The sequence below is a fragment of the Haplochromis burtoni genome, unplaced genomic scaffold (assembly GCF_018398535.1).
Source record: "Haplochromis burtoni strain Fernald_Lab_line unplaced genomic scaffold, NCSU_Asbu1 Contig_495, whole genome shotgun sequence".
NCBI classification, from domain to species: domain Eukaryota; kingdom Metazoa; phylum Chordata; class Actinopteri; order Cichliformes; family Cichlidae; genus Haplochromis; species Haplochromis burtoni.
Window position 1 is genome coordinate 258,061 of NW_024582856.1, and position 16,284 is coordinate 274,344.

The window sequence follows — 16,284 nt, forward strand, 5'->3', positions numbered from 1 at the left end:
CCTTGTTATTAGCTGAATCACACGGTGTTACTATCAGCAAACGCACTCGCCAAAGCGCCAATTTGTTGGGATCCGTTTTTGAGTGCGCGTTCCTCTGCGCCATATGCTTCCAGGTAACAAGAAAGCGACCTCATTCACCTAGATTTTTGATTGGCAGAGCTAACTCGAAATTTCGAGAAAATAACTCGAAATTTCGAGAAAATAACTCGAAATTTCGAGAAAATAACTCGAAATTTCGAGTTATGGATACTAGCTGTTTTGTTTTTATTTAGTGGCGGAAACAGGCTTCCAGTGAAAACATTTTACCCAGTAAACAGTCAAACTGCAGCTTGAAGGAACACTCCATCCATGTACCTTGAAAAATTGACATCTACAATACCATGATTTTTGCACTTAAGAAATGATTAAACTTAAGAAATATTAAAACTATAGTTCTGCACCACACGTCTCAGGAGTTGGTCTTCAGACATTGTTTGGACAAATCTGTGTTTCTCACAAATTTGGAATCTATTTGTAGCAAAAGGGGGAATTTGTGCAAGTCATATAGAGCATGTGCAGTAGTGGTTTGGTGCCTTCCAGGTTTGAAAAGTGGTTTGCATGTTTTTAGTAGATAAAACATGGTTTTGAAAGGACTTATTGGGCTTATAGGATTCTATGAGGAAACAGCCCTCGGCCATGACCTCAGTAAACACTATGCTATGAACAAGCACGTTGTTTAACATTTGTGCTCAATGGATCCATTCTGGATTCAGTCTCTTGCCTAACATGCTAGAGCAGTGTTTCCCAACCATTTGGAGCCACGGCACATATTTCACATTAAAAAAATCACACAGCACACCATTAAACAACAATGTCACAAAAAGCATATTGATCATTTTCCCCTGAGCACCACGCGTAGCGAAACTGGCTCGGTTTGTCACCAGTAGACCTTTTGTGCTTTCTTCTGACCACTGCTCATCCTAAGGCCTTCATCTGGGTCAGCATTTTCTCCAGGAACCAGATCAGGCTGACTACTTTTCCTCTTCAGATATTTATCTATTGCTGTTACGTGACTATTATGTAATTTCTTCTTCGTCTTCTCCTGTTTTACTGGCATTTGACAACCCATTTAATTAGAGCAGGTAGTTGTACTCCCCTCTAGTGGAAGACAATGTAATTGTTCTGGCCGTTACTCACACCGATCGCTTCGAGTAATAATCAGGTGGAACGGCACACCTATGTGCCGCAGCACAGTGGTTGGGAAACGCTGCTCTAGAGTAGCCGGGAATTGATCCACCGACCTCCCAGTTGCTCTACCTCCTGGCTTGCCGTACCCACTCAAATATAGCTTCCTTGTAAAGACTTATTTAGGCTATACTTATTGGCTAAAAACATCTACAGCTCCAGGCCTAGTAACAGGGCTTCACAAACCAGTGTTACTGATGCTAATTACGTCTATCTTATCAGTCAGTATTCAGAATATTCATTTGAGTGTTGGATGTGTTCTGTGTCCAGCTGCGTTTGGAAGCACTCCACCAGATCGTGGTGTTGATCTCAGGCATGGAGGAGAAGGGCAGCCAACTGAACAATGCAGATCGATCCAGCGCAGTCTTCCAGTCCTCTTCACTGCTCACCTCTGTCAGGTTGCAGTTCCTGGCTGGCTGTTTTGGCCTTGGCACTGTGGGAACTGGAGTGCTGAAGAGAGAGAACGTGCAGCTGCATCATTACCAGGTATGGCTCTCATCACAGGATGAAGAATACCTCGAATTGCGAGTGTCTGGACAATTTGTGAGATGATAGGCATTATCTGTTATCTCATAGATTTGCATCTTAATGTCTTTACAGGATATTTGGTGTGTTAAAAAATCCAAGTACGTAATAGGTGTCACAGTAGTAACGTAGCGGGCCAGCCAATGAAATGATTCAACTTTGCTGTCCTTTCTTGATGGCAACATAGATCCAGGTTTGCAAAAGTAATTATTGTTAATAACGATCATCATCCAAATACATCACTGGTTCATTTGGGTGTTGGAACCACCAGGAAGTCCCGCTCGCTCTGCTAATGCTCAGAATGTGGTTCTGATCTGCAGGGTTATCTGTTCGGGTTTGAGTTTGTCCCTTTGTTTGCTCTGCGTTCCTCCAGGCACTGTGTGGATTTCTGGTGTTTTAAAAACACAATGTATCAGCTGACATCATTGACAAACTGATTTCACTAAAATTTGTTATATGAAGCTATTTATGAGTTCTTACTAAAACAAACGTGACAATGACCTTTTTTAATCTTGTTTTCTCTTCATAACAAGTTGCCTCTGTCGTGTGTCTTATTTACGTTTTTACATTTTCATTTACTGGCCAGTATAAATGCAGATACCAATGTATTGACAAAAACCTAATATTGACCAGTATGTCAGTCAATATTATACTAATATATTAATTATTAAAATATTATTAATTAAGCCCAAATTGAAGAATTGACTCTTCTGGAGTTGATATTAATTATCTCCACAGCAATGCAACTCCAAAAGTGACCAGACAAAATCTAGCATTCAGTTGTGGCACATAAACTGAAGGACGTGGAGAAATAGCAGCCTGAGCCTTTCTGTAGCACCATATCTAAGGACTGATTTAGGGTGACCTGATCCAGCCCTGCCTACAAGTTTGATCAAAAATAGAGAGGGTGTCTGTCTCAAGAGACCAGCCACATACTTTTCATTTAAAGATCACTTATACTTTTAAACTATATATTTTTAAGATCACTTTTAAACTATATATGACCATTTAATATTTGTACATGGATACTTCATCATCTGCTGAGCTGAGGTCAGGGCTCTAACACACGAAACTCCATAAACTCACTTATTTATTCACAACATTGTTGCAGTTGCTCTTTGTCTGCTGATTAGACATGCAACCATCTTGCCTCTGGACAGCTGACAATTAGCATGCCTCTACGCTAACAGTATGCCAGCTAACGTTAGGCTCGAGGCCTAAAAGTCACATTTTGTTTCTGATGAAGAGTCTGATTGTATTCTCACATTGTATGAGGATTTATTTACCGAGCGTTTGAGTCCAACAATGCTAAATCACCTTCAAATTCAGTTTCAATACCATCAGTTAGCAGCAGCTAACAGTGGTAAAAACAGCAGCGGTTACCAGCAGAAAAGTTTAGGATATCCTAAACTCACTTTAGTAATGCTGTCATTGGATAGAAGTGAATTCATTGACTCGTCCACTCATATAAGACACATATTGACGGGTGAGTGGTAGTGGTGAGATTTCCTTCTGTTCTTATTTTTTTATATAAAATATTTCAGGGATTAAGTTCTGTACACTGGCACATAAACTCAGAGTGGCTGCCTGCAGTACAAAAGGAGTTTACCGGTTCATTGTGATGCGCTGTATCCTCAATATAGGATCTCTGTATTTGTTTGACAGGAAGAGGTGCGTCAGTATTTTCACCTTCAGTGTATGTGTAAAGGACTGACTGGTTTGTTGTTTTGAACTCTGTCTTTGTGTGGCTGTGCGTTTGTTTTTGACAGGATGGTGTAAAAGCAGCAAAGAGGAGCCTCCAAATGGAAATCCAGACGGCTGTCCATAAGATTTACCAGCAACTGTCTGTCACACTGGAAAGAGCACTTCAGGCAAACAAGCACCACATAGGTAATCCAGAGTGCTGCTGTATAGAACTGAGGAGTGTTCACAGCTGTACTGCTTACATTTATGAAAGCTTATTAGAACTTTCAGGCGATAGCTTCACCTGCAGGTAGATGTGAAGTTGTGTTTCCAATCGTGTTTTGAAAAGAGAACTTAACGGCCTTACTCTAAACCTCTAAAACACAAGGCCCAGCCTGTGAGCTTCTATTTGACCCCTTTCTTTGATCTTTTCATTTGTCACCGTAGAAGCTCAGCAGCGCCTCCTGCTGGTGACTGTGTTTGCATTGAGCGTTCGCTACCAGCCAGTGGATGTGTCTCTGGCCATCTCCAGTGGGCTGCTCAATGTGCTGTCCCAGCTCTGCGGGACAGAGACCATGCTGGGGCAGCCCCTCCAGCTCCTGCAAAAACCTGGCGTGTCTCAGCTCAGCACTGCCCTGAAGGTGGCCTCCACACGGCTGCTGCAAATACTCGCCATCAGCACGGGGTAAGCGCTCAACAAGGTGCAGTAGAGGAATTGGTAAATCAGAAGCAGTGCAACACCAGTGTCTTTCCTTGTGTTTGCAGAACATATGCAGACAAATTGAGTCCCAAGGTTGTCCAGTCACTGCTGGACCTGCTTTGCAGTCAGCTGAAAAACCTGTTATCTCAGGCAGGAGTTAGTCTCCTTCATGCTGGAAAAGAGCAGGAAGATGGCAAACATGAGGACAGCGCCGACTCTGAAAGGAAAGACTTCAGAGGTGAAACTCGCGTTTGTTGTCATTACATCTCTGTGTTTGTTTAAAGCTTGTTTATTTTCTTTAAATCTTGAGATGTATAAGTCATTGACTTAGCAACACTCACATGAGTGATGCACTTTTGCATGAGGTTTAGATGATGTGGTGTGAACAGTATTTGCTTCAAAGAAAGTCCGTTTTTGTGTTTGTATAAGTGCAACCTGTTATTATACTTATTGCAATTTTGTTGATTTTCAGCGTTGCTGCGCAAACAGCATACAGCTGAACTGCACCTCGGTGACTTCTTGGTCTTCCTAAGGAGGGTGGTGTCCTCCAAGGCCATCCAGTCCAAGATGGCATCCCCCAAATGGACTGAGGTGCTGCTGAACATTGCAGCGCAGAAGTGCTGCTCAGGTACGAGAAGCTACTATCGTGTATGGTGCTTTCTCAAATATAAACATAAGTGAAAATGACGTTTCCTCTGGTTATTAAATGTAGGTGTTCCTCTGGTGGGAAACTTGAGAACTCGGCTTCTAGCTCTTCATGTTTTGGAGGCTGTCCTGCCTGCCTGCGAGGCTAGCATGGAAGATGACCAAATGACACAGGTGCTAATAGTTTCTCTGTGCAAGTCCTCAGTTTGTCCTACATGACTGTCGTCAGTCCGCCAGCTTTAATATTTTCTTGTCCTCTAGGTCATTGAACGGCTCTTCTCCCTGCTGTCTGACTGCATGTGGGAAGGTCCCATTGCTCAAACCAAACACTCGATCCAGATTAAAGAAAAAGTTCAGGAGCTTAAACTACAGGTGTGCAGGATCACCTAGCAGTGGATGTATCTTTATCTTTATTTGTTTATGTAGCTGACAGCTGCTTGAATTCACAGGGAGATACAGAGGAGGAAGATGAGAACCTTCCCATTCAGGAAATTTCCTTTGACCCAGAAAAGGCTCAGTGTTGTGTAGTGGAAAACAGTCAGGGGCTGACACACGGCAGCGGGGGTAAAGGCTACGGCCTGGCCTCGACTGGCATCTCCTCTGGATGCTACCAGTGGAAGGTACAGTATTTTTCTCATTGGCTCATTATTACTTGGAGGCAGTGTTGGGAAGGTTACTTTTAAAATGTATTCCACTACAGATTACAGATTACATGTCCCAAAATGTATTTTGTAACGTATTCCGTTACATTACTCAATGAGAGTAACGTATTCTGAATACTTTGGATTACTTAATATATTATCATGCTTTTTACAACTACATGAATGCACTACTGCTGTGTGATTTATTACTGAAGGCTACTCTCCACACCAACACCAACTAGATGTTTAAATCTTAATATAAATGAGTAACAGTAGGTGGACATTAGGTAAGGCTGCACTTTCTGCAGTGATCTCGTATAGAAACTATTCCTCGCGTATATAAAACAGGTCCGCGGCTCTGAACCGTAGTAAAGGGACCTCTGGCTGATACGTCGGGTTCGTGTCGGGCTCGTAGCTGAAAACTAGCTTTACTTTGTTGTCTGGGTCAACTTTGCTAGCGAGAGACAGAGAGAGGCGTTGAAAGGCTGCTGCAACTGACTTATTGTTTCGGAGGAAAACAGGAACACGGTGTACAGTCGAGTCTTAACAGCTTACTCACAGCTGGGCTTATCAGGCTGCAGTGGTTATTATTATATTTACATGCTTCCAGCTCCCGTTTCTGCTCGGTGACAGCTCGTACTTTTCCTTTTTCTCCCTCCTCGCTCACAGACACATCACAGGTATGGCAGTCCATCCTCCCTGCAGCACGGACTACACTGCCCATCAGGCTGCATGCTTTAGGACGATGCCTGTAACATTATTGCCTTCATATTAAATCATTTATTGAACAATAATTTTTAAAAACATTTCTTCACGTCATTATGCGGCCACAAGTAGAGGTGACATGGGCAGTGAGATCGAGACACAGGCAGTAGATCCTCTTATTGCGTGTTTGTTTGGGTTTCCACCGGCGTGGAATCACCAAAAACAGAGAGAGCGTAGCCTAACATATGAAACAGGAAGAGACCGCCGTGTAATCCACTTATTTCAACAAAGTAACTGTTTGTGTAAACTGTGTGTCACAGAAATAAAAGGCTGCAGGGAAGCTAGCGTGAGAAGAACTGGTCGAGCTGTTCGTCTTGCTTCGTTAACGGGAATAAGTCTCTGAACCAGCGAGTCTGCTGAGGCGCAGACCCAACACTGGTTGGAGAACACTCAAAAAAGAAGATTAATATTGTTTTTAGTCAATTTTTCTGCTCGATTTCCTTATATAACAATAAAGCATAGTTTTGTTTTTAAATATCAGTAACACAGAGGTGGGAGAGGTGGCCTTTGTTTTTATTTTGCTCCCTACGTGTTTCAGAGTTTGTTTGTTGTCACCCGTAGTTCTACATTGTGAAGGAAAATCGAGGCAACGAGGGGACATGCGTGGGTGTGTCACGATGGCCCGTGCACGACTTCAACCATCGCACCACATCGGATATGTGGCTGTACCGAGCGTATAGCGGAAACCTCTATCATAACGGGGAGCAAACGCTGACGCTTAGCAGCTTTACTCAGGGAGATTTCATCACCTGCGTTCTGGATATGGAAGCAAGAACGGTCTCCTTTGGCAAGAACGGAGAGGTGAGGGGTGAAAAAGGAGAGCAGTCAGTTATTCGTGCAAGTGAAAAGACTTTAGTTAGACTCCTGTTAGAAATCAATAGTTCTTTCTCTAACTATCAACGTTTGATTCCAAAGGAGCCCAAGTTGGCCTTTGAGGACGTGGATGCCACGGAGCTCTATCCCTGTGTGATGTTCTACAGCAGTAATCCAGGAGAGAAGGTAGGTGGCTGGACTGAGTCCGTCCTTTTGAACATTCACTCTTTGAGGCTGAGTGTTGAATTAATTAATGGAAATATTCATTTAAGATATCTGTGAAGTCATTTCACATGTTGTAATGTGTGTTTTCATCTTCACTATAAAAAGTAATTAAACAGTAAATAAACAGTTTTAAAGTCGTTAGATCTTTTTATCGTGCAGTGCAAAACTAATGTGACACATGACGCTGGTTCATGTGCCTGCATGTAGGCTAATATTGTCCACCAATCACAAGTAATTAGCACATGTCATCGACATGAAATGAAATCTTTTATTGATGAGGTCTGTCAGCTTTGGATCTTTGTGAGAGACCCAAAAAGAGAATTGTTGAATTGCGAATAGTCAAATTTACATTATGGATTTTTGACTACTCAGACACTTGTTTGTATCTACATTCATCTAACAACCGTTGATTAAACACTTAAAACACCTGAAATCACCTCAAAGAATCTGTTTCTGAGTATATGTTAGTTACTGTATATGTTTTGTCTTTATCTTCGGTCTCTAGGTTAAGATATGTGACATGCAAATGAGGGGAACACCGCGAGACCTCTTACCTGGGGATCCTGTCTGCAGCCCTGTGGCCACAGTGCTGGCTGAAGCCACCATACAGCTGATCCGCATCCTACATCGCACTGACCACTGGACCCATCGCATAAACAAGACTATGATTGAACGACTTCACAAAATCAAACTGTGCTTTAGAGAGTCAGCTGGCGCTTCTGGCGGCGGCCTAGGACAGAGGCTGAAAAAGAGCCGCTCGGTGCAGAGCCGCGAGGAGCACGACACTCAGAGAGAAAGCCAGGAGACGCCCACACGGACAGATGAGGAGAGAGGTCGCCACGGACGGCAGCACGGCTTGGGGGAACTGTCGGAGCACCACTTGAGAACCCTCTGCACAGAGGTGTGGCCTGTCCTGGCAGTGATCGGGGGGGCGGACGCAGGACTTCGGGTCGGAGGCAGATGTGTGCACAAACAGACCGGGAGGCATGCTACTCTGCTGGGTGTGACGAAGGAAGGCAGTACCTCAGCTAAGGTGCAGTGGGATGAAGCCGAGGTCACTATCAGGTATCGAATGAAAAGTTTTCTGCTGTTTATTGGCTTATTCTTATTAAATGTAAAGCATATATGTTTAGGACATACTAAAGACGTAAGACAAAGTGCCGAGTGACTTCTACCCCCTAGGACCTGGCATCCACATATGTGGACATCACATTTTGGGTTGTCTAGACCACAATACTAAATTTTGCTCTACAAGGGCCTGATATCCACTTACGAGGACGTTACACTGCCACCGTTCGAAATGCAAAACGAATGCCCTCATATGTGGATATCAGGCGCTTAGAGAGCAAGATTTTACATTCATCAGTTCCAAACAGCCCAAATAGTAGAAGAAGTTAAGAACGTATGCCATGAAAGAGTTCAGGTCTTAGGAGGTTAAGGCTTAGGCTGCAACCGTTGTTCTGTTTCTCTGGAATAATGACTTCAGGGGTTAAAAAAGAGTAACATCACTTTGCACGGCATGTGAAACGAGCTGTCCTCTAGACACGTGTTCGTGTTGCTGAAGAACACGTGTCTACTGGAACGTGTCGACATCACAGATGGAGCTGGATGTGATTTCTGGATGTGTCTTCATGTTTTCTGCCGTGTCCTCCTTTGAAATCATCATGTCACCCTCTGTTTTCCTTTGCTCCGTTTTACTCTTTCACATCTTGACCTCGGCTTTTGACTCATCGTCCGTACATTCTTCTGGGATGGTCACGTGTGATACCCACATAATGCACCTTTTTATTTGTCTCGCATGCTGTGCCTTTTCTCTCCTACCCTTTCCCTCACTTTGTGTTTCCTTCCCTTGTCTCTTTTCACTCTCCACTCCCTTCTATTAAAGCTTCCCAACTTTCTGGTCGCCTAGTGACACTCCATTGTACAACCTGGACCCGTGCGAGCCTTTGCCCTTTGATGTGGCCCGTTTCCGTGGCCTCACTGCCTCCTTGTTGTTGGACCTCACCTACCTTACCAGCATTCACGAGGATACTACAACAAAGCTCAGCGCCCGACGCCACGAGAAGAAGCACCGCAACACACCCTCTACTGGGCACGAGCCGACCGGCGGCGAGGAGAAAACCGACGGCGAAGGGCACAACCGTAACGACTCAAAAGATAACGTTGGAGCCCCTTCGGCTGCCACAACCTCTGACCTACGAGTGTCCCACAGCCTCGATGAGGTGAAAGCACACGTGGCGCCCAACTCAAAGTCAGAGGGTGAGATCTCCTCTGTGGCTGGAGGCGGGGTAGGTGGGAATGAAACACTTTTCACTGCTCCTGCTCCTGCTGATGGGAACAGGAAGAAAGGCCATGATCATGGCTGCCGCAGTCACGAGCCCTCTCCTTCCTCCATCACCACTCAGTCAGAGATCCATGCTGTGCAGCTGTCCTACCTCTACCTGGGAGCTATGAAGACCCTCAGTGCGCTGCTGAGCTGCAGCAAGTATGCTGAGCTGCTCCTCATACCAAAGGTAAAGAAGCCTGCCGAGTACGTTTACTTAAGCTGTAGCAGTCCATGCACTTGGCGTGCTGTGCAGTTCATAGGAATTCTTACAGGAAATCTTTGACTTCTACAGAAATGTGAACGTTTGTTTGCATTTCCACCATGTGTAAAGTATGTTAAAGACATATGTAAATACATTGTCTGAAGTTGGTGAAATCAAAAACAGATCTCAGTTAAATATTACGAGATTTCTAACCACCAGTTCTGTCCTGACCTCCAGGTGTTACCAGAAGCAACCCCCAGTGGGCACAACGCTGATCTGAACACCTGCACCAGTGGAAACCCAGCTGCCACCTCACCAGTATACCAGGACGAGGTGGAGATGCGGGCAGCTCTGCAGTTCCTCATGCGTCACATGGTGAAGCGGGCAGTAATGCGCTCCCCCATCAAGCGAGCCCTGGGACTGGCAGACCTGGAGAGGGCGCAGGCTATGATCTACAAGCTGGTTGTAAATGGGTTGTTGGAGGAGCCTAGTGGTGGGAAAGCAAAGGCTGGTGAGAACATGCAGATAGTTTCAGTTCAAAACCCCTAAAAGAGTCCAGTTTATAATCAAGCCACATAGAATAAAGCTACAAATTGTCTTTTTTTATCTCTTTCACAGGTGTGAGAAGTGAACCTGAAGGTGAGGGGGAAGTTACAGAGGGGGAACAGTTGGCACAAACCCCCGTCACCACCAGTCCGTCAGCTTCCAGCACCACCTCCTTTATGAGCTCCTCACTGGAGGACACTACCACGGCTACCACACCTGTCACTGATACAGAGACCGTCCCTGCCTCGGAGTCTCCAGGAGTCATGCCTCTCAGCCTCCTGAGGTCAGATGGCACATATTGTTATTTAGCTAGTGCTAACGAGTAGCCTTGTTTCCGTGTGGGATTAAAGCCAGATGATTATTTGAATCCACCTGCAGGCAAATGTTCTCCAGTTACCCCACCACCACTCTTGTTCCGACACGTCGAGCCCAGACTCCTCCAGTGTCATCCCTACCGACCTCTCCGTCAGACGAGGTTGGCCGCAGACAGAGCCTCACCTCTCCGGACTCCCAGCCCTCCAGACCACAGAACAGAACAGGTACCTGTAAGTATGCCAAACTGCAAGGAGTATTCTTTGGTTGGCCTGTGGAAAGCTTGGACCTTATCCATTATGGAAAAGTTGAAAAAATAGAAAACACAAACAGATATTTTAATATAATTCCGTTTTACTTTTTGCATCTTTTGATACTGTATTCAGCCGCCTGACCCCGATGATGATGATGTCATTGTTGTTTCCTTCAGCCCTGTCGGACCCCAGCAGCAGACTGTCCACGTCTCCCCCTCCACCTGCGATTGCTGTGCCTCTGTTGGAGATGGGCTTCTCCCTGCGCCAGATCACTAAAGCTCTGGAAGCCACTGGTCAGTCTATCTGCAGTAACCGGCCCATTGTTGTCCATTTACAAATACATGAAGTCAGGGTAAAAAGATTATATTCCAGGAACAATCAAGATGTTGACTTATTTTTTCTACCTAAAATCTTGAATGTTCTCAGAATGCTCCCTACCTTTTCCTCCTGTGTAACAAAGTTTCTGTGCGTCATTACGTGTCTGTGACGTGGCATAACAAGATTTCCCCTACAAATAGTCGACCTGTTATGATATGTTTTTATCCCAGGTGCTCGAGGAGAGGTAGATGCTCAGAACATCACCGTGCTAGCCATGTGGATGATCGAACATCCAGGAACGGAGGACGAGCACGATGAGCCCCACGCCAGAGGCGGCGGTGTCAGCGGTGAAGCCCCCGACTCGTCCTGTCCTGGTGCCACAGCAATCACTGGAGCCAAGTCTCTGGATAAAAACTCATATCTGTGCTCTCCCGGGGTCATAGCCAGCGCAGACACTTCCGAAGTGGAGGAAGGTTTCAGCGAAAGGTACAACAGGGTGCTCATTGCTCGCAGCGTGTTGCATTTTAATTACAACAGTAATTAAGTAGAGTAGTAGTAGGATAAGTAATGTTTAAAAGTTGTGGTTAGAAGTTCACATACACTCATCATGGACATGTATGTCACAGTAACTGCTCTTATTCCAGGCGTCTTTAATGAATTAAAAAAAACTGGGTCCACAAATTTGAATTTATTTGGGATTTTCTCCAATCCACACAGGATCAAACATACATTCAACTGAGTCTTTTAACTAGTACTGAAGGTTCTACAGTGATAAGGCCGAAGCCTATTCATTCCTTATTATTGATCATGATTGACAACTGATAGCTTCGCCCTTTTGATATAAAAATGGAAAAGTCCAAGGAACTCCGTGAAGATCTAAGAAATACTGATGGGATTTCTGGCTCTTTCGGCTCCCAACCGGCTCTTCAGGTTGTTTTGTTGCTTTAATTAATTTATTATTAACAATAATATAAAATTACGCACAAAAGGAATTACTAATGTAAAAAAAGAAAGTGGTTTTATTTATATATGTTTATATATAAATATATGCGGTGAGACAAAGCACGTACAAACTCCAAAACACATTTCTAGCTTTAACTGAACTTCAAAGCAGAGCTACTAGATCACTTAAATTACACAATTGGAAGCATGTGTGTATTGTTTGTGTATTTATACACAAGCACTCATATATAGTCAAATAATTTAAAATTCATTTACCTGTTACTACCACACACCAAATCCGGTCGTTGGTACTTGCTGGCTTGTGTAGCCACTAAGTAACAAAAGCTCAACACTGCCCCCTAGCATCCTGGAGCACTTCTGTTGTGTTTTGTACGTGTTTTGTCTGTAGGGGCCACCGTAACTATACTTTTATTTATTCACGCCACATAAAATGTAATAAATAAATCGTATAATAAAAAAACCAACTATTCACATTTCAACTTTTAACTATTTAAATTTTCAGCTTTTTCTTTTTAAACCAATTTAAAGTGAAAAAACACAAAACAGGGCTCGCAAAATCGCTAGCCCGATGTCCCGGAGCTAGCGATATCTCCGGTCATGCGACCAAAATCTATCTCAGCCCCGCCCGTCGGGTTATCGTATAGCTCGACGGGCGGGGCTGAGAAATCGATTCATTTAAATGAACTGTTCTGTGAAGAACAGCGTCAAATATCCAATTATAATTAGGGCTGTGCGATATGACCAAAATCTCATTTATTGTCTCATGTCCCGACAGCGACATGTATCACAAAATTTTATATTTTCTGTATATTCTGTGAATCTCGAGCAACTCAACTTGCGTGAAGTGTTTCCAGCTGGGCGTCGTGTAGCTGGAGTCGAGTGTTACATAAGTTGAAACGGCCGCAATTTTCTTTGTGAGTACTTATACACGGCCTGTTCTAAGGTTTATTTTTTAGCACCTGACGGCTCTTTTTAGCTTCTCGTCCGTAAACACTCTGCATGCTATTTCACATAATTCAGTTTATTTTGAAAAATCTCGACAGGATCTTCAGCTTTATTTTGAAAGGTTTATGCGGAAAATAATCAAACGGACGGCGGAGCCATGCGATGCTGTTACCGTCGTTGTTGCTAATGACAACGCATAAAAACAGGTGCTTGTCCGTCCGTAGTGTGGTGATATTACATATAAGAGAAAGAGAGAACTTTAAGAAATGAATACAGCCACTACAGTGACATCAGAACGATGACAAAATATTACCGTAAACAGTTTATTTTGAGACACCACGACAGACGTTTTCATATCATCATCCGATATATATCATTATATCGAGCAGCCCTAGTTATAATCGTGTCAGAAAGTTGTCTATGGTCACCAAAAGCATCTGGTCTTGCTAAGGCTCATCTCACCAATATTAGTAATGTGTATGTATAAATTTGAGGGAGTACGTTTCCTTTTAAACCTGTGTAGATGAGAGAAAATCCAAAGTGATTTCACATTTTTGCACCCAAGTGTTGTTGTTTTTTTTTTTAATCATTAAAACTTAGCGTGATATTTATGGCCAAGCTGCTCGAAGTATTTAGAGCTCGCTCACATAGATGCATTTTCTCTTGTTTGAAACTTAAACTCACTGTTTAATTCAACTGACGACAAAAAAGATTCTTTTTAAAGAAATTCTGCTGAGTCTGAAGTTAGAGAATGTAGGTCTGTGGTGCTTTTACAACCCTCCCAAATGAGAAATGGAAAGTACTGAGAGTCACCCCAACACAGAACAGAGGTGCCCAGCCTACTTCCCTGACACGGGATGACGTGTTTATTGAGTGTGTTTCTTTTTCTGCAAAATGTCAGCTACTCTGCGACTATGAATACTCTAAAGCGTGTATACTTTGTCTTCTAGTCCTGAAGGTCTGGAGCAGGACAATGCATCTGCATCCAGCAGTGCCCCACTCAGAGGCCGCTCTGCTGCTGGCAGGAAACACCGCTTTGACCTGGCTGCACGCACACTGCTGGCTCGTGCTGGTGAGAATATTTCACAAGTGTATATCCTACCTTTCTTTACAAGACAGTGAACGTTTATCTTCCGCTCAGAAGCTCATGGGAAACGTTGATTCTTTTGTAGCTGGACTGTACCGCTCAGTGCAGGCCCACCACAGCCAGTCACGTCGGGAGGTCTCGTCCTTACAGCAGCAACAAGACCCAGGTGCACTCTATGACTTCAACCTGGATGAAGAGCTGGAGATGGACCTTGATGAGGAGACCATGGAGGCCATGTTTGGCCAAGACCTCGCTAGTGACACTGACATTCTGGGAATGTGGATCCCGGAGGTACTGGATTGGCCAACATGGGTGTGTGACTTTAGAGCTGCCATCACGGTTCTGCGGTTTCGCTTCATCACTTATTGCGTCGAGTAAACTTACATGCACGTTGAAATAAACCCATTTGTTTGGTTAAACATTACCCATGAAATCTTCCTGCATTAGGACTTTGCCCCTGAAACTTTAAATCATGCAACTAATGAAATTCATGTTTTGGATAACTCGATCTTTATTCTCAGTACTGATAACTGGCTGCTCATTCATATCTGTCAGAGGTTCAGATTAGATTGCATGAATGTGTATTGTTTCTCTAAAACATCTTCATGTCTGTTGTACATCAACTCACAGCACGTGTGTGAGACAGACGATCGAGATGAAGTGGTAGTGTGCGAGCTGTGTGAGGCCAACGTGGCCAATTTCAATCAGCACATGAAGAAGAGCCACCCGGGCTGTGGGCGCAGCGCCAACCGGCAAGGCTACCGCAGCAACGGCTCCTACGTGGATGGCTGGTTCGGTGGGGAGTGTGGGAGTGGAAACCCCTACTATCTGCTGTGTGGCGGCTGCAGAGAGAAGTACTTGGCAATCAAAAGCAAAGCCAAAGTCCCCATTGTGGAAAGGTGTGCACTCCTGTGTGTGACAGCCGACAAAGCAACAGGAAGTTGATTAGATTTTTACACTTCTGCAATGAAATGATGTTTTAAATTAGGGGGAAAATCTATTGAAAAGCACGATAATAAAAAATATTTCTGCACTTATTTATATTATATTAGAATCTTTGTGTGATTTTATTTTGTGGTGTGACTTCAGATACAAGGGACAGGCTCCCGACCTTCTGGGAAAGCAAGACAGTGTTTATGAAGGTAACGCACGGTGACTGTGGATGTGATGCGTTGAACTGACACAACAGATTTAGAATTTTCCTTCAATTTTAAACTCTGTTGTCTTTCGGTCTTGCAGAGGATTGGGACATGCTGGACGTCGATGAAGATGAGAAGTTGACAGGGGAGGAGGAGTTTGAGCTTTTGGCTGGCCCTTTGGGTCTGAGCGAGCGCAGGATTGTCCCCGAGGCTGTCCAGTTTCTAGATAGTGACCCGTTGGGAGCCTCTATTGCCATGGTGACGGCAACCAACAGCATGGAGGAGACTTTACTGCAGATAGGTTAGAAAACATCAGTAATTACCGTGTAGGGGATGTGTTCCTCTCCTGGGCAGCAAAGCAGTTCAGATCAATGAACCAGCTAAAATAGAACCAACATGTCCTGATATAAGGCCAAACTCTTTCCTTAAAAACTGTGTGGTGACTATGTGGATGATGCTAGGGTGAAGTGCAGGATTTTATTACAGACAGGTCTGCCGTTAAACACAAAATACTTTGCAGGGACCTAACCTGAGATACGAAGAAAAAAAACACACGAATTCACCATCAGATCAGATGTGAGGTCACAAAAATAACTGTGTCCACACCTTTTAATTTCAGTCTTCACATGAAAGTCATTCAATGCCATTAGAGCGTTTCGCCCTGGTACAGTCAAGCAAACTTGGCCCCTTATCTTTAGAAGTTGGGTGTTTGTGACTGTAGTGGCAGTAAACTGAGTGTGTGTTTGTGTGTTCAGGCTGTCAGACCTCAGTGGACAAGAGTTCTTCTGGTAGGGTGACCCTCGGTGAGCAGGCAGCAGCCCTACAGAACCCCCATGACCGAGTGATGGCACTGAGGAGGGTGACCGCTGCAGCTCAGGTGCTGCTGGCCAGGACAATGGTGATGAGAGCCTTGTCCCTGCTATCCGTCAGGTAGCCTTTTGTATCTGCTGGAAATACTTTTTTAGCCTAAA

General features: G+C 44.2%; 1 protein-coding gene across 1 annotated transcript in view; it reads left to right on the forward strand.

Moving 5' to 3' along the window:
• herc1 (HECT and RLD domain containing E3 ubiquitin protein ligase family member 1) overlaps positions 1 to 16,284 on the forward strand; it is a gene marked incomplete in the record, with an annotated part of 98,122 nt that overhangs the window by 47,646 nt on the left and 34,192 nt on the right. The window contains 23 exon segments of the mRNA XM_042213905.1: positions 1,495 to 1,710; positions 3,519 to 3,639; positions 3,880 to 4,117; positions 4,198 to 4,370; positions 4,605 to 4,760; positions 4,845 to 4,951; positions 5,039 to 5,149; positions 5,227 to 5,397; positions 6,745 to 6,984; positions 7,099 to 7,182; positions 7,727 to 8,286; positions 9,107 to 9,734; positions 9,987 to 10,260; positions 10,368 to 10,578; positions 10,674 to 10,840; positions 11,038 to 11,154; positions 11,410 to 11,665; positions 14,038 to 14,159; positions 14,260 to 14,486; positions 14,805 to 15,073; positions 15,264 to 15,316; positions 15,414 to 15,614; positions 16,069 to 16,243. Of these exon segments, the coding sequence (XP_042069839.1) occupies positions 1,495 to 1,710; positions 3,519 to 3,639; positions 3,880 to 4,117; positions 4,198 to 4,370; positions 4,605 to 4,760; positions 4,845 to 4,951; positions 5,039 to 5,149; positions 5,227 to 5,397; positions 6,745 to 6,984; positions 7,099 to 7,182; positions 7,727 to 8,286; positions 9,107 to 9,734; positions 9,987 to 10,260; positions 10,368 to 10,578; positions 10,674 to 10,840; positions 11,038 to 11,154; positions 11,410 to 11,665; positions 14,038 to 14,159; positions 14,260 to 14,486; positions 14,805 to 15,073; positions 15,264 to 15,316; positions 15,414 to 15,614; positions 16,069 to 16,243 (4,877 nt within the window).